The following is a 19,593-nucleotide window of genomic DNA, read 5'->3' as shown; positions in this document are numbered from 1 at the left end:
CTTGTTTTAACGCTAGAACTACCAAGACCGTCATTTTGACGGTTTTCAAATTCCATGCTTAAATATTTTGCTATAATTTATTTATTGTTCTAGAACTTTTTGATGACTTTTTATGAAATATAAGAACAATGACATATTCCTATTTAATTTCACTCAGTCATTTTATTTTCCCTAATCAGTATGACCGATACCTATTTATACCAAGGCCCATCAAAATGGCGGCAATTTCAAAATTTATAATATTTTATGGATCATCTATGCAATGATGGACATCAATACGTGTTTACTTTCATTTATACATCGCTTTCAGACCTTTCCGAGAAAATTTTGAATTACATTTCTCATATACAATTATATTGATTGATCCAAGGTGTCCGGCAGCCGTTATAATGGGACCTATTTTATTATGATTCAATTTAAAACTGAAATCTCTAACTGGATATCCTATAAATGCAAATACATTTATCTATCTATACTTATATAAAGCTCAATGTGTGTGTGTGTGTTGGCGCTCTACAGGCTAGACCGTTCGACCTACAGCTATCAAATTTGGCACACGCATACCTTGGAAGTCGGGAATGTGCACCTTGGGTCCCTTTTTTGAATTTTTAATTAAAATTTTAATTATTAATTAAAAACTAACTTTCCCGCCAAAAAAAATCTTTTTATTTCCCCACCGCCAAATGAGTAAGGCTTCAGTTTTTTTTCCCGCGCTAAAGAGAATAGGCTTAAGAAATTTTAGGCAGATTATTTAAAAGGATTCTGTTTGTTTTTTTAAGCTTTGAGGCTTTTAAAGTTAAACATTGTTAATTAATCGATCTTTCAGATTCATTCTGAAGTACTTTTGAATTAAAATAAAACAGGATAAAGGAAATTAAAAATTTCTAATCTGCATAGCGTTACCCCCAACTGGCGTAGAAAATTCACGCATTTGCGTTACCATAATTGGCGTTGAAAATTCACGCATGCGCATTGTGTTCTGATTGCTGACAACGGATACGGACTTGGTTTTGAAGGCTTAATATGCTTTCGACAGATTATTTCAAATGATTCTGTTTATTTTTTTAGTATGTGATGCATTTAAAACTAAACATTGTAAATTAATCGATCTGTTCATGATGAATCTGAGAAAATTTTGTTGAAAACTTCTTGAGATATTATATAAATTAAGAAAAATATTCTTTAGTACCCATAAGGTTTAAATACTCAGCGACTTTGTTTTCAGTGCTCATATTTAAAAAAAATGCTTCGTTTCAGTAAAAAAAATAAATAAATAAAAATTATTATATTTATTGCAGTTTAATCATTTCCACTTTAATTTAAAGCATAAATTATACGGGGACTAATAGAAAATTAGAGAGATACATATGACGTTATGGCTGAAGGCCTTTATAACATTAAGAGTGAATTATATGACTATTAAAATTTGAAGATTTAAAATATTTTAATGAAGAAGCAATTAAAATGGGAGTTCTATAAAATGTTTGATTATTAAAATTTTAGCGTGCATTAAGATTGGTGAACCGGCTGATCGCCAAAGGCGGCTAGTTAATAATAAATTACATACAATATTTTTATTAATAATTAATAAATTATTATATTAAATGTTATTTTTGTTAAATTACATTTTTATTTACATAAACATATCCAAAAATTGCAACGAAAGCTATGATGATAAAAAAACCCATCAATTTGACAGGTATCGTATAACTAGTTATATCGGTAGTTTTAGTGCCAATCAATAAAAAGAGCAGATTGTGAAAAATTTCACTTGAATTGGACAAAAATCAAGCGATCCTCAAATGGCTGAAAGCTGAAACAATCCTTGAAATAACATTGAAAAATTTTTTTAATGTCATGATCTTTCAATAACGTACCAATTTTTATAGGAGAAGTATATTTTCTTCCGAGTAATAACTATTTAGAATAAAAAATATGATCGAAGGAACATTGAACATTATTTTTCCCTAAGCAGCAACTGGTTATTTAGCCTTTAGTAGCCATTGGTTATTTCTGACGGTTTTCAGAAACAATGCGTAAAATAGATTGCAGTTTTGACAGCTCAGGTTTCGCCCTCGTCATCTGACCGCGGTTAAAAATTACGAGATCCGTCTCCAAATAGTCCTAGTGTTCCTTTAAAAAGAAGCGTTAATTAAACTAAACTAAAAAGTTATTTTTTGTGACAATATTAGTGTATTCCGGAATTAGTTTAATACCACTGTTCTATTTCTATTTTCCCAATTCCACTTTCCAAATTCCAATTTTGAAATTGGTTCATCATTCCATGGTGAAAAGTTACTGATAATAAAATCGCAGCAGACAAAAAATTTCATAACGAAAGTTTTTTTTTTTTTTTTTTTGATGAGAATTCCGAAAGACGAAAAATCTTTTTTGTTAATGGAAGGAAAATAATTTTAAAATAGAATGTACATATTTCGTTGATTCATTTTTCTTCGTACTTCTCATCCTTTTTTCTCTGCTTCCAGCAAAGTTTAAATCATATTTGTCTTAATCGTGGTTAGAACATTGTCATCAAATAAGGGCAAAAACAGAGTTCCGGAAGCTAAGCAGTAGAAATAGTTTGAAACATTTTTAACGGCAACACTACTAATTTATGGAACAATGTTCTGAACATTTCTTAGTACGAATAAGAAATCCTGCTCACCATATCACTTCTGATAGTAGAAACCAAACTCTAACGTTCACTTCAGCAAAAAATAAAGAATGTTTTTAAAGAGTTCTTTCTGTCAGATACCTGAAATAAATCATGAAATAAGTAAATTTTGAGTACGTAAATACCCTTTTTTCATCCATCTAGCAGGGCTCCTGTTATATGAAATGCACACCCCTTTCATTGGAATGTCTCTAGAAAGATAATAGCTTACCCCCAAATCTGATTACGAGAAATAAATTATCTTATCGTAATCAGATAACTAAAATCGATCTCGAAATAGGTTAATCTTGTGAAATCGTATACATATATATAATGATATTTTAACTCTAATTTCAATTTAATTAATTTTCAAGATTTTATCTTAATTTAGCCCATAGTAACTTCATTCTAAAATATTATCTTATTTTGTGATCCAATTCCACTTCCTCTACTTAATTCAAGAGAAGCTTTATAAAACTGCTGAATCGGCTAAACTCCGACACATTCTCACGTTCCACTTGAAGCGATAGGAAAAGTCCAGTAAGCACATTCTTTTTAAAAGATCCCTGTGTTTCCCTTACTTGTGATTGACATGTGTCAGAAATCCCCATCAGAATTTTATTAATATATTCGCACTATGAGAAATATTTTCCCTATCAAAATCTCAGGTTATATAAGACGAGGGATAATTTATTTCTCGCTTCTTCCTCACTTCGGCTTTTGTGCTGCTCTGTGTCGGACGTCTTGCCCGCGTCTCTGCTTGTAAATAACTATGCTTTTCCGATAGATATTAAAATTAATTTTAAAATGTTAAATGTCTCATCTATGTCTTCAAAACTGTTATTCTCATGAAGGGGGATTTTTTTTTCATACAAAAAAAAGAATTCAAAAATGTGTCGATAGAGGGCGCTAAACACAAGCAAAACATACAATTCTACGGGAAAAATACTTTTATTTGCATGCAAGCAATTGTTTACATGCGTATCACACCAGTACTACAGTACTTGTTCTATGTGTCCGCCATCACCACAAATGACAGTTTGGAAGCGGGAGACAACACTGGTAACTGCATCATACAGCATATCCGGATGAATGCATGAGATTTCGTGCCGAATGGCTTCCTTTAGCTGCACTAACGAAGTTGGCCTATGGCGGTACACGCGAGACTTAAGGTAACCCCATAGCTAAAAATCAAGGGGTGTTAAATCTGGTGAGCGTGGGGGTCAGTCATGTGTAAAGTGATGGCTGATTATCCGTTCTTCAGTAAAAGTTCTCAAAAATGCCTTCACTTCGGTGTCGATGTGAGGAGGTGCCCCGTCTTGCATGAATGTCACTGTGTCAAGGACATCGTGTTCCAATAAGGACGGTATCACTTCCTTCTGTAACATTTCCAAGTAACTTGTTCCATTAACTGAACATGTCTTCCATCCTGCTTTTTTACAGGGCTTTTCAAAGAAAAACGGGCCTACAATAATGGATGCAGTGAAACCACACCAAACAGTAACCCGTGGTGAATGCAGGGGCTTCTCAGTGTAAGCATGTGGATTCTCATATTCTACAATTATGGGTATTAACTGCTCCATGCAAAGCAAGATGAGCCTCATCTTTTCACAATATTTTCAGCAGCCATCGCGGATCATCTTCAATTTTCGCCAAAGCCCAATTTGAGAATTCCAATCTCTTAGCTGTATCATTTGGTAAGAGCTGCAATTTGTATGGATACAATTGCAATACACCATGAAGGATACGGTACACCGAAGTCTTTGGTATACTAGTTATTCGTGCCACTTCTCGTGCGCTACTGACTGCACTTGTAGACTGTTCCCTTAGCGTGTCCATTTACGAAGAGACATCGGGGGTACAGAGTGTTGTTAAAAGAGGTGCACCACTGCGTGGCCGATGACACAAACTTCCAGTTTCTTCGAAACGGCGTACTAGGGAAACAAGTCCAGCAGGAGTGATCGGACCTGAACTTTTCTTCAATCTTTTCTGGGTCTTAAACTTTCGTAAGGCTTCTGCCGCCGATTCGTTACTGACATAAAACAACTTTACCAATAGTGCTTTATCCACCAGTGTCAACATCTTAATACAAACCTTAAGCAAACCTTTAGAAATGATGTAACAATCGCTCACTCTGCCTTTCATAAGACTTTAATTTGTATATTTCCACTGATTTGCTTGTGTGCAGCGCCCTCTATTGACAATTTTTAAATTATTTTTTTTCTGTATCAAAAAAAAATCCCCCTTCATGAGAATAATAGCTTCGCAAACCGCATTCAAATATACCCAGTCCTTCAATTTTTATGAATTTACAAATTTATGGGACACCCGGTATATATATATATATATATATATATAAGAATGAACGCAGAAGATTTTGTTTTTTATATGCATATTTGTAATGCCTTAAACTGACATCACGGACTGAATAACTCAAGTAATTCAAAAGAGATATCTGGCTACTCTACACGGAAATCTCTTTCATCCCCGTAGCCTTTGTATTCGCTGAAAAGAAATGGTTGTTGACAAGAGAAGTAGTACCTTCCCTGCAACAATGTTTTAAATTCTTTCAATAAATTGTAATTTTTTTTCTTTTTCTTAGGCTACAGAAAACAAATATCATTCAGAAAAGAAGATGGATCGTATGCGGCTTATCCCCATAGACCGACAAGTACTTGGTAAGTTTCTTGAAAGAGAAATGTTTTACTTGAATCATCTTTAATTTTTGCAATTTTTTCTGACTTGTTTTCTATATATCAGAAACCTCTAACTGATAAAAATAGCATTTAATTTTGCTTTTAATAGATCAAGGAAAAAATAGGCCAATTTCTTTAGTGAATTTAGCTTGTAAGTTCGATGCTACCTTAGAATAAATTAGCTTACTTTCGATTTAAAAGCAGAACAGATTCTTCGGTTACATGTACTTTATGAAGTTTATATTTTCGTTTGCGTCCCAATAAACAATGAAAAATTGGACTCGATTATTAATTTTGTGGTACTCCTTACTGTTATAAATCTATGGAGCATAAGGAACCAGCTTCATAAGATTTACATTTAAATGTCAAAAGCATATACAAAGAAGGAAATTCAGAAAGAAAAATTTAATTTTAATCTTGAATTCAAAATGTAGCTAAAGGGTGTTCTAAAATTAACGATAGATTTGAATTTGCCACCATTCATGCAGTAAAGTGTTGGCCTATTTAACAGCTGATAGTATATGGGGTTAGTAAAAAGTGAGCGTTACACAATAGTATATAGGTAGATAGTACATAGTCGAGATAAAGTATTAGGCAAGATTTGAATTTAATAAAATAAACACAGTTTTTTTTAAATTGTTATATTTTTATTGATTCGTAAAGTGCAAAGAATAGGGTTATTTATGGGATAACATATAGGACAAATGGTCCTCACGACTCTGTTAACACATATACTCTCTTTTATCGAAATTTTCCATGATAATTTTACATAAATGTCTCTGAATTTCATTGATGCAGGTCTGAATTTCCTCATTCACGTTTGCTTGTGGGCTTGTTGTTATACACTTTTGACTTCAAATAACTCCATAAAAAGAAGCCCATTGGTGTAAAATCCCACGATCTAGGGGGACAATTCTCAAATCTTCGAGCTGTGGCCGCCACGCGTTCATTATTTTTGAAATATTTTTCAATTATGAAAACACTTTATTCTATCGTGTAACGCTCCCTTTTTATTAACACAAAACTATCAGCTATCAAAGGGTTTTTTAATAGGATTGCCAATTTTTTATTACACGAATGGTGGTAAATTCAAATCTTGAGTTAATTTTGGAACACCCTTTATTATTTAAAACAATGATATGCCTAGAAAAAGTGAAAAAGTTATGGTTTATGATGATTCTATATCTCTTTATGCATTTTTTTAAAGATCTTGCATCTTATAAAACACGTTGTTCCACGCCAGGTTTTTAAAATACTAACATTAAGAAGTGTGAATCATTTTGTCGAGGTAAAAGATAAATGATTTAGAATGTATAATGCTACCTAATTGCAAATACTTCTCCGCACCAATTTAATCTAAAGAAAGTTTGCATAGCTAAGAAGAGGATCTATTGTGAAAGGCAATGAATATAGAGCTAAAAGCAATTCTATGACAACCTCGTTTCGACGGATGTTACAATGGCAAGAGCATATGCCCGGTCAATAAAAGTATGTCACAAAAAATTCATTTCCTGTTTTATTCTTGGAACAAATAAAACCAGATTTTTTTTCTTTATGTGTTTATCTGCTTCATGAATTCTAGCTATAGCTTATGAAAGGCCAAGGGAGAATAATGATAGATTCAGGATTTGTCGTAAGGATTTGCAATAAGCAATATGTCTTGATGAATGTCCATTCCCTGACATTCATCTAAACAAATGCCAATGAAGGAAATTTGAGAATTATTTTATATGAAGAAAAGGGTTCTAAATGCCTATATCAGTGCTAAATAAAAATAGCTACCTAGAGTGCCGTACTAAGTACCGTCTGAATCCACAGGTTAACAGCCTTCATTACAAAACTCTTTTGTCAAGCCTCCGAGCTGGTGCAGATCGATGAAGAAATCATGTGCAGCGGTGTAAGATGGCTTATCAAAAATCAGGAACCCGATGGATCATATTTAGAGATGAATCCTACACACCACTTAGATATGATGGTAAATACTAAATAAAAATTACCAATTCTTTTCTCTCTTTTTTTATTCAAAAATAATAGTTTAATTCAAAATAAGCAATACTTTTCAATTCACATATTTTCTAAAATATTGTTTCATGCATTTTAATGTATTCGCTACATTGTGAACCACGTCTAGGACACGAGATTGATACTTCTTATGAAGGAAGAATTTTTCAACTCTTTAACATCTATCTGATTTTAACTGTCACTTTTTTAATAAACTAGCCGCCTTTGGCGACCAGTTTGTTTGCCCAGATTATTCACATGTTAGGCTATTAAATTATTAATATGGGTGGCATTTCTTTTAAAAAATCACTTCACCTAGTCTTCCTACAACTTCACCTACAAACACATGAATTCAATTAAAAAAGTTTACTGCAATTTACAAAGCTTATATATTATGAAATAAAATTATAAATGAAAGTCCTACAACGAATTGTATGATTGGCAAAAGCATATGCTTGAATTTTTTGATGGAGAGTTTGAACTCCGTAAACCTTTGTTTCTGATAGTGTATCAAATTAAATTAAGAATGTTATTTATATTAAATGAAAAATTGTACGAAAATGAAATTTATGTCATTAGAAGGGTACTTTTTTTGTTCTTAAGATGAAATAAAAAGCACTTTTTATAAGATAATTGTTTTTGAAGATATAAGTATCAATTTTCAAAGGTAAGTCATAGCGATTATGGCTAGACTCAAGATTAATAATTGAAAAATTTTTGAGGTATTTCCCGTCAATATTATCGTGACAATTTTTGATTGCAACTTTAAAAACTTTGTTAACATTTCTGGTAATGCACCCAAGATTGCAGACTTTTAGAGAGTTTTTGGACGATTAGTATGATTTTGATATGCTTGGTGAGAAACCATACATTAATCTTAAGTCTTATCACAATTACTTATCTGGCAACGGTTAAGCCTATTTTTGCGCTTGATTGAACTTTTTGTTTGAAGCCTGTTTCTCAATTTTTTTATATTTTTTTCCGTCTCACTGAATGTCTTCCTCGGCGAATTATCTTCACAATACTTTCGGTAATATTTTTTAAGTACAGTTTCATTAAGTACAGCTGTAAAAATGTTCAACGAATAAGGCAGTCTGAAATTCGCATGATATTTTGTTGTTATTTAACTGTTGCCATTCTACAATTAATAATAAGCTCGATTTCTGTGCCACATACGTTAGCTTTACGAATATATATATAGATACTTTTTCCCTCAAAATTGTAAACTCTTCAGAAAGAAATTTCTCTCCCTATGTACACAGCTATAAACCAAGACTTGAGAATTGGGGATATGAGTACTATGGAATATTTGTGGAGTAAAAGAACCTGATTCTGTGGATTTAACATAACTCCCTTTATATGGACCCTTGGAAAGGTTTTTCATATGATATCCTCAATTTTATAGATCTTTCTTAGAGATTACTCCCATGTTATGGATGGAAATATGACTCCCTCAATGAGTATTGATATGAAAGCAAATATTAGTTAAAACTGAATACAGATATTTTCTCGAATGTTTATATCCATAAAATGCCGAAATTTACTATAAATGACTTCTTGCAACTAATTGCTGAGCAGCTTATGTGTATAAATTCGTTCTTCTTAGGATAACAACATGTAGAGTCCAAATGTTCTTACTTCATTTACAAGATCGATTTCGTCGTTAGGGACATGTTAATTAGCTTTTCCTTAGTCTTTTTTGAGAAAGTAGAATAAATAGACTGCTTATTATAGTACTAGCATTACTTTGATGATTAACATCTTAGGTTTATAAATTTTAGTTCGAATATAAACTTCCTTGCAAGCTCTTTGAGGAGTTTTTTTTAAAATATAGGCTTATTTATTAATATTTGCCTCTCATTGTATGCGTATAATACGCCCTTTATTTCTTTGCATTGCTATTTAAAATATGTAACTGAATTCATTTAACTGTCAATTTTCTACTTCATTTAGTTTAATGCTGGTCATATATAAAATAAGTATTTATAATTTACATTTTTATCTGCTTTATTGTACAGTGAAATTTATTGTACTTTTAGCTTGGAGTCGAAGGAAAAGCGCCTCTTACAGCCTTCGTATTAATAACATTAGAAGAATGTAAATGCAAAAATGAGGTAAGAACATCCAAAAATTAAATCAATTATTCATAAATTTTTAAACATGGAATCGAGAGGTTACTAGGAGGAGCCTAACTAAGGTAGAGTCTATTGGGAAATTTCCATATATAGTTTTTATTTAGAAATTCCAAAACAAATGAATAGTTGTTGTTAAAAAAAATATCAAAAATCTAAGAAGAATTCAAGAATCATAAAAAAAATATATAAATTAAGTATTTATGCTTTCTTCTTATAAATTAGCAGTCATTAATTATAAATTATGCAGCAAAAAAAAAAACCCTCGGATTTCTATTTCGATACTTAATTCAGCTATGTCATTCCCCTTGGTCACACGAGTGATATATGAATAACAATCCATTTCCTTATCCATGTGGAGCATTCTTTATTCGTACATTCAGTTTGTTGATTGCCAGTGAGAAAGAAGGTATTATGGCAGTTTATGACACTACCCTATAAATTGAAGATCAAAGAATTATTTTCAATTTTTTTCCTTCTTAACGTGCATAAGCACGTGTAGGAGGCAATCGAGCTTGCATCATTGGTTCCGAACAGAATTCAAAATAGGGTGGAGTGGAAAAGCTTGTCAACTAAAATTTAACGCAATTTATTAGCTAATATATCAAAACATATACTAGCCTTTTTAGTATCATCTTTTGTTTAAAATTGGCAATTGCTATTATATCATCTCTGGCTGGTAATTTACCATAAGAATCTTTATAGCCTTTAAAGATTCATCAAATTTTAATGCCGCTCTTCGCTTTATTTGTTTGTAGAAACAAGCCAGAATTCACTACGTGGAGTGTTCGTACATTTAATTCCAGCACCTCTCACCTTTCGTTTTAAATCCTGTTGTTGTTTTTACTTATGGTACTTGTCATAGACAAACCCGCTGACTAAGTCAGAGATTTTAATCCGAGTTTGTGCTGTAGTTTCTGAGGATAAAAGCTCCTGAGCACTCGAGAGCAGAAGTATGGCTTCTAGCTAATATGAAAATGGCACTCACACACTCGCTTACACCACCCCTTTTTACAAGGGGGCTCTTTCACACATCTCACGGATACAACATGGAGTGGAAAACAATCATGCCCAAACGCGCGAAGCTCAGATCACGCGGAATCCAAAAAAATTCATTCAAATTCTGGATAGTTCAGAAACAATAAATTAGGAAACTTTCCAAGACGACATTAAATGACAGAGAGCAAGAAATTAATATTTTCTGGCTCAACCTCATCTTTTTTCATATAAAATATTGCATAAATACTGTGCACGTTAGCTTGTTTAGAAATTGCATTAACTTTTTAAAATGATATACTTGAAAGAATAAATTGAGTCTTGTGGTTAAATTGTCTTTTTATACTATAAATAAAATTTTACTCAAATGATATAAAGAAGTAATAAAGAAATCTATACTGCATCATGTATATTTAAAATTATTTATGGAAGAATATTATTTTTTTAAAAAAAATTGGTTATTTGTAATGTCTTTTGAATATTAGAATCTGGTTATAAAGCGAAATGAAAAATTGAATAACGATGTCCTGAATATTTCTTAAAACATTTAACCCCGAGATGCTAAGAATATGTATCTATTGAAATAAGATAGAAATATACCATTTAAATAGCATTTTATATGCTTATGACGTAGCATATGATGTCCATATTAAGCAGTAATTTCATGCCGTCTTATTTATATTTGGTTTTCTCTTGAAAGTTGCATAACTTTATTGAATGTTATTGTACCGATTTTTTAAAATAAAAACGCCCAAAAAGTATATACTTATTTCTTTCCGAAACAAAAGATAAACAAAAAGTAAAATGCGAGAAAGTCAAAATATAGCATAACATGGAAAAGTTCGAACATTTTCCTTAAAAACCAAATAGTTGAGTTCATTGCGCCTTTCAAGTAGAGTAAGAAAAACAGACAAATGTTTTGAAAAAAAAAACCCCGAGATTCGGAGGAAAAAAGAGAAAAAGAAAGGGGGAAAAAAAGAAGAAGAAAAGAGGCAAAGAAAGGAAAAAAACAACAGAAAAACGGAACAGATCGTCCTTTTAGAATATACCATCAAATTCGTTATTCTTTTTGTTTTTTAGCATCTTTCCAGGGCGAAGAACCGATCAGTCTTTTACCTTGAAGACCATTTAGGAAATGTGAACGATACCCTGGCTGCTGCTCTAATAGCCTATTCCTTATCTTTAAGTGATAGCGCTCTCAGGCAAGCAGCTAACGACGAACTGATGTCTATGGCCAAGCGGAACGAAGGTAAGCGGTAATTTCTTCTTTTGGTGCTTCTCGTCTGAAGAACGCCTAATTGTCACTAAAACTGAAATCTTGGTGCCAATATAAAGGAAAAAGTTTTGCAATTTGGCAGTGATTTGGATTTCGTTAAGGTATTATTACTCTCAAAATTCTCATGAGGCCCATTTAATGAATAATTACGATTCTCTAGGCTAATAAATAATATATACATAACGAAATAAAATATTAAAACTAGGTAGAAAACTATCGGGAGTTGTCTCCCAAAAGTTTCTCGAATATTCTTTAATAAAGGTGTTATTCCAGTGAATGCGTTGCAAGGCACTGGCGTACTCTAGATACGAAATATCAACCTATGACGTAAATTTTAGCATTTTTACTGCATATATCGTGTCACTTTTGGCAATTAATTGCTGGCATGCAGCTAATAGTATCCGAAAATCGAATTCTGATTTCATACACGTTTTTCTAACCGATTGAAACAAAATTTTGACACAAAACGACATTTATATTGCAAAATCTCGTACCAAATTTGATACGTTATGGTCACGGTTTGTCCAAAGAAAAACGATTAGTAGTTCTCAACTTTTGCTTACGAATTTCTATATCCATTATGATGTTACAGTCCTGCGGCCAGTGTCCATTAGTATCACAGAAAGCATAAAATGGAGAACGTATTTTAATTGGCGCAATATTCTTGAAAATAACATACTAGTTAGCAGTGGAAGGGTTAAAATCATAATGAAGGACTGCTCACCTCCAATTTTCAGAGTTGTAAGTGCGTCCTCTACCTCTTCCGAGAGAAATTGTATTTATTTTATTATGTCAATCTTTGAAATTTTCTGGCATTTCAGTAAAAATCATCCAACGACGATAAACGTCATTGATATCTTGTGCATTGAATGCAACTTTCAGCATGTTTTTTTTTTTTTCAATAAATCTTGCTTTTTATGTCCATTTAACTGACGAGGAATCTTACAGGCTCCGATTGTGATATAATTTAATGATTTGGGCCATTTCCTAACGGTCCCGGATTTTGATTGAAATCGGTAAATTTAAAGAAATTCTTGGTATTTTAGAGTTAGCATGGCGGAAACAAATTTCTGAAAGATTTTAGTGATATGTTTGTATACAAAAGGGATATCTCCATGAAATGGCTGGCGTTAATTGGACAACACCAAAATTTAACTTCTTGACAATTAGACTTATTTATGAAAATTATAGGAATTTCAATGTATTCCAATAATTTCACGTTACAGAATTTAGCCAAACAATTAATTAATCTAAACAAAAACAATAAGCTAAATTTTATTTTAATTTATGGAAATAATGGAAGCTGAAACGAAGCCATTTATTAGATCATGAAATGTTTTAAAATGTTTCTAAAAACCGTTTCTTCTGTAATTTTAGATAACAATTTCGTATATTGGAAATTCGATAATCAAGTAGTAGATATCGAAGCTACCAGCTACGGTCTTTTAAGCCGAATTCTCCAAAATGATACAGTAACCAGCAACTCTATAGTAAATTGGCTCAACACTCAACATTTACAATCTGATACGTTCACTCCCACTCAGGTAAGTAAGTATACGCTCTTACAAATTCTCAAACCATGATTATTGGAATATCTTGCCTCTGTAGCTTTTCTGCTTATAATTATTGAAAAAGTGTCGAATTTATGCTCTAAAATATTCTATTGGTCCGTAAATGTTATGTGCATTGTAAAATTCTGTATGCTATATATATACAGGGTGGTTCAAAACTTATTGTTCAAATTCCGTGCCAAGGTACGGAATATCTCAGGAAATTGGTGAAGATAATATCTAGCCTATTCCAAGATGATGGGTTAAAGGCGACTTTGGAGAAAAATTGATAAATGGTTCAGCCAGTTGAATCATTGTCCCATTCTTCTTGACATCGCTGTAGGCTCAATTTATTTAATATACTTTTAAGATGGTTTCTCAGAGCTGGATATTGAACAGGTATTTGCTTCCCTCCCTCTGCCATATTTCATGTCCAATGAATCTAACTCTTCGAATTTGCAAGCATCTTCTTCAGACCGAATACAGACATCGAACAGAGCTGCTCCTTCAATTCTTCATATACATTGCTCCGGGACTTCTTCAATGCAGTTGCCGAACAGTTATGGTTCTTGTAAAAAGGCTTCACAAATAGATCTCGAGCTTTCAATGATAAGATTCGCAGAGGCAGAATAGCAGGAACTTCATGTCCCCCTCCCCCTTTTTTTTCACAAATGTGATGTGTGGAGCGCATCTCACATTTTTTTAATCAGCATTTTAAAATTAATATAAGCAATCTCTTTTAAAGCAATCGTTTTTAACACCACAAGCAGGGCGTCATCTATCGGTCAACATTTGGACTTTTCACAAATCAATTTCTATTGCTTCACGTATACTCAGATGAAATATCAAATCATTTTTACTAGAACTTTTTTCAGTCTTTTAAAAATGCAAATTTAATTATAATTATCCTACATGGGCTGAATTTATTCATCAAGCAGCTTTCGGAATTTGCAATGTATTTCCATTATTCGATACTTTTTTTTTCTTGAGATGTTCTTGCAATGAAGCGCATGCGCATCTTTTTAAAAATACAAATAACCAGAAGGAGATTTCTGCTCTTAAATTTGTCTCGAGCCGATAAAAATAGCATGTATTTTGCATTCAGTATTATTGTGTAGTTAAGAAAAGAGTAATCGCATTATGAACCTCTTTCAACAGTTCAATCATTATAATTTTGGCGTCAAGACATCTCACCAAATATATTTTACAAACTTCTACTTTCTTAGAGTTATGACGTCTACAATCATTCAAAAAGACATTCAACTCTTTGAAAATTTTCTTTTTTGGAACAGATTTACAATCGCAATTATGGAGCGATCTCTCTCTCTCTCTGTATGTGTGTGTGTGTGTACTGTAATTCACATTTTTATAGATGAACCAAGAGACAGTATCCTTATAAGAATATCGTCGGAGCTATATTAAATAATTTTGTAAGGAATGTAGAGATTACTTAGAATTCCATAATAAGATGGTAAAATTCAACTGGTGCAACCATTTACATGATATTAAAATGTTCGTATTTATTTTAAATTTCGTATATTGTTGTTAACATGTTCTTTTTTTAATTTGAAGTATTATTTAAAAATTGCAGGATGTGTTTGAAAATTAGAGAGATAATCAAACAGATATTATTTCATTAAAGTTGTTGTTGCTACTTATGACACTTTACATGCCCGCTGACAAATTTGTCAGTGATTTAAGACGAGTGAGCATCTCTTGTTTTTTCAGTAGCGCCAACTAGAGCCAAGAGTACGCCTTGGCTACTTCATGCGTCACATTCGCTTGCACAACCCCTTTTTTACTGAGGGGCACATTCACACACCTCACAGATAGAACACAGAAGAAGAACAACCATGCCCGAACCGGAACGCCCATACCACGGAGAAGACACGCTTCACCTATGCCAGGGCGCCTGTTTTTCATTAAAGTATATAATACAATAATTGTGATGCTCAAAATTCAGCAAATGAGCCTTAAAATAATATCACACACCAACGCTTCGGATAAGGAATTTGAAACTGCTTTTTCTAGAAAAGTGCATTTAGATGATGTTCTCACGGAAAATTAGCTGCTGAAACGGAAAATTAGCTGCAGCATCAGAGTTATTAATCATAATTTTAAACAATTCGTTTTGATTTTTGTGTGGTAAGATACAATTCGACTGAGGCTGATAATGTTTTAGCGACAGAATTTTTTTTAGAATCGGAAACTCTTGTTCAGATTATTATCATTTTATTTATCCATGGAAAAATCGACCCTAAAAAGACATTTTTGTTTTTATTCTTCAGGAAATTGTCATACGATTCCAGGCTCTTTCCGAATATGCAATCAATGCCCGAAGAAGGTCCATCAATTTGGTGGCTAAAATATCCACCACCAATAACGAGAATTTCCGGAAGATTTTAAGGATTAACGAAGAAAATGCTCACGTCCTTCAAATTATTGATGTAAGTTTTTTCAAGTGATTGATACCTATAAGTGTTCTCTTCTTAACTTTCTTATATACTAGCACAATGCATCATTTTTTTCTTATTAAATTAATAATGAAAACTCGGATTTGAAATTCCTATTTCCATCGATCGGATCCAACATTTGATACAGATATAAAATGTTTGTGACAAGAAGAAATTTCACTTGCTAAATGATGAGCATTTGGAATTATATCATTGACGTTCATACGAAATGAACACCCTTCAGTGATCGCCGCTTTGAAGAACTGGGACTAAAATCTGACGCAAACATGAAATTAAAATAATAAATCAGTATGCTTCATTTCATTCTTCTAGCAATTCAAAGTTTTTCGTAACGGTGCATAGTTGGAAATGGAGGAAAGAAAAGGCAGATTTGTCATGAATAGATTTCTATCAAATTTGGCACAAAATGCAAAGAAAATACGTAAGTTTCATAAATATATATATATATATATATATATATATATATATATATATATATATATATATATATATATATATATATATATATATATATATATATATATATATATATATATATATATATATATATATATATATATATACGAATTTCAATTATCGCAGCTGGTAGTTTTTTCGTGGAAACGTATTCAAATAGCAACAAGTATCGTTTCAATCAGCTGGAGTGATCTCGTCAAAACTTTTTCGCATACTCTCTAATAAAAGTGTTAACACAGAGGATGCCTTGCATGGCATTGGCGTAAAACGGTTATGAATATTAACCTTTGGCGTGATATTAGAATTTTTATTGAATCTATCATGCCATCCTTGACGAGAATTGTGGCAATGAATCCCTGGCATGTGGTTAATAGTATTCGAAAATCTAATTTGTGATTTAGACACGTTTTTTCCAAAAGACTGAAACAAAACTTCGACACAAAATTTCACTTGTAATCAGAAAATGCGGTACAAAATTTAATACCTTTAAATCATTATGTTACACTGGACTCAGGAAGATCTAACACGTGGATATTCGGTGAAATTTTGAGTTCAAATTTGTTAACGATTACAATACTTTCTCTATACTACATGTACGAGAATGTAAAAATGTGAATTCTAGGACTCATAGAGGTCAGAATCTTAAGATTTTTTTTTTCATCAATTGCAGTGTTTTTTCTTTGTATATTTCGCATGCGAGTGAGTAGAAGACTTCTCTTAAACACAAAGGGGAATAGAAAAGTCTCGAGATTTGCTTTGTCGTAAAGAAACTGCTACTTTATTTTTCTGCCCGGCCACATTGCCATATACAAAGTCGTGTTCTTGCATCATAATGCAAATATTTTATGTAACTTATAACTTATGTCTCTTAATAACTTCGTCATCAAAATATTTTTAAGCTTCAAATTTTGAATCAAATTTTTAATTTTTTTTATTTTTTGAAAACTCACCCGATGAGATAATTGATGAAACGATGAAAACGGTTTGAACTTCAGGATAACAATGTAACCTATTTTTGGAAATGAGGTTAAAAACATTTTTTTCAAATTTGCCAAAACTCATCAAAAATTTGTAGGACTATTAAACTGGTATCAGGAAAATTATATTTTTTAAAATTTTGAAGTAGTATGAAATTTATTTTTGTGAGAATAATATTTTTGAAAGTTATCGCAAAAAATGACAAAATGCAGCTAAATTTTTAATTAAATAAAAAATTTCGCTCCATGGTGCACATTCCCGACCTCCAAGGTGTAACTGAGCCAAATTCGATAGCTGTAGGTCAAATGGGGTAGCCTGTAGAATGCCAACATACATACACATTCATCTTTATTATTAGTAGAGATTGCTCGTGATATCTAATTATATCATTGATGATGATTTTGACTGAAGATATATAAATATATCATCAGTCTAATAATATTCCTTTCACATCTTTCAATTCATAGGAAACACAGATAATAATAATAATAATAACTGAGATAGTTTTCATAGCAATAAAGCTCCAAAGACGCCAAAAAGTTTCGTACTGTCACGGCACATGCTCAGTGACAAAACACATCTGTGTTGCTTCAGAGTTGTGAGAAGGCAAAGGTAGTCTATGAAATACAGCATCCTTTTTCCTCACCAGAATCATAATTTTCAACGCTTTGCTGCTGACTAGTACTTCGAAAATTTTAAACTTAAACATAAATAAAAAATGAATGATAATTATTGATAAGGGATAATTAATTTGAAAATATTGTACTCTTAATCATTTTGTAAATACATTTGAGATTTCATCGTTAAATGTGGGCTTACGGTATTATGTGAATCATACAGTTCTACATAAAATAATAATTTCTTTGACAAAATTCAATTACATGAAACTAAAATTCTTCCTGTTATTTTTATTGTTTAATAAGTAAATTAAATTTATTGTAATAAGTAAATAAAAATTAACTTAAAATTTAAAAATTAATTTTTGTGAGATACATAACTGCTCAATGAATCTTTGCGCTTCCATGGCTATAATGCACATGATGTCACTTTCATACTGTTACAAATCTGTAAATATTTTGTATTTTTATTATATTTCTATGTAAATGTTTCAGACGAATCAGATTTTATGCCTTAGTGCCCTCTAGCGAATGATTGGTTTCTCCGTTTATAGAGTTGCCGCTTGACGATCAATTTGGCGATTTTATCGCTGATTTGGCGAGATTTTTGGCGATCTTTGTGATATTCCATAAGATTTTGAAAGTTTTAGTACGGAATTTTTCTAGAAATGAGTGGAATATTGATTACCTCATATATCACCAAGGCAGGGTATAAATAGGACGTGTCATAGGGTAAGTGGTAAGGGACGAGTTCACTGACAGCATTTTCGCTTGTGATCTAATCGTCTGAGACTTTTTGAATTCTGTTATTCTGCTATTAGTTACTACTGAATTACGTTGTACTCAAGTGCGTAACTGTAATATTTGGTTGCTGTAAAATCCTGAACTAGCTAGAATTTTCTGAAATAAATATTCTAGATTTTTAAAGGACTGTTTCGTCATCGACTAATAAATCGGAAGAACCCCGAATTCATAACAATATGTATAACAAGTATTAAATTAAATTTTGATTTAACTGAGTATAAACTTCGAACAGTATTTAAATAATTTGAAGAATTCGAAAAAAATTGCTCGTTAATTCATATATTTTGTTGAATATTTATGAATTTTCTTTAACCCATGTTTTAATTCAACAGGTGAATACAACTAGTAAAATGCTACTTGTCAATACAGTTGGCCATGGAGCTGCTCATTTGAGAGTTAAATTGAGGTATAATGTCCTTAGGACTCCAGACAAAAGATGCGAGGTAGATAAAGATTTTCTCTTCATTTAACTTTTTTTGTGATTGAAATTTTCTATTCAGTTTTAGCCATTGTTATATAAGATTATTGAAAGTTTGTTCATTATTATGTTCTATATGACAATTTAATAGTTTAATAAATATTTCATTGTCATTAAATGTGATAATTGTCATTAAATTTTTATTTTATGCATGAAGCAATATCTATCAGTGAATTTGAGAAGATATTGGTAACATTATAAGTCATAATATTGGATTATATAGCCTCTGTAAAAATGAAAAGTCAAACATTTTTATTCATAAAATAAAATTCTTTAAAAAGACAAACTATTGGCCAAGAACATTGATATAAAATAGATTAATGAGACATGGAAAAATTTAAGATATAAAATAAATCCCCAACAAAAATTATATTCTTAAATATTTAAAAAATAAAAAATCTTATAGCTGAAATTGATTTCATTATGAACGCCTTACACGGCAATGGCTTACAATAGTTATGAAATACTAACTTTTGGGGTGA

At 31.7% G+C, this 19,593-nt stretch overlaps 1 protein-coding gene across 1 annotated transcript in view; it reads left to right on the top strand.

Moving 5' to 3' along the window:
• Window positions 1-19,593, top strand: part of LOC129989363 (A.superbus venom factor 1-like) — a 184,637-nt gene that overhangs the window by 126,339 nt on the left and 38,705 nt on the right. Inside the window, 7 exon segments of the mRNA XM_056097853.1 lie at window positions 5,256-5,331; window positions 7,168-7,324; window positions 9,390-9,464; window positions 11,559-11,727; window positions 13,132-13,298; window positions 15,593-15,751; window positions 18,966-19,076. Of these exon segments, the coding sequence (XP_055953828.1) occupies window positions 5,256-5,331; window positions 7,168-7,324; window positions 9,390-9,464; window positions 11,559-11,727; window positions 13,132-13,298; window positions 15,593-15,751; window positions 18,966-19,076 (914 nt within the window).

The sequence above is a fragment of the Argiope bruennichi genome, chromosome 10, assembly GCF_947563725.1.
Source record: "Argiope bruennichi chromosome 10, qqArgBrue1.1, whole genome shotgun sequence".
Lineage (NCBI taxonomy): Eukaryota > Metazoa > Arthropoda > Arachnida > Araneae > Araneidae > Argiope > Argiope bruennichi.
The sequence above is the reverse complement of the archived record's forward strand: the minus strand, read 5'-3'. Positions and strand labels throughout refer to the sequence as shown.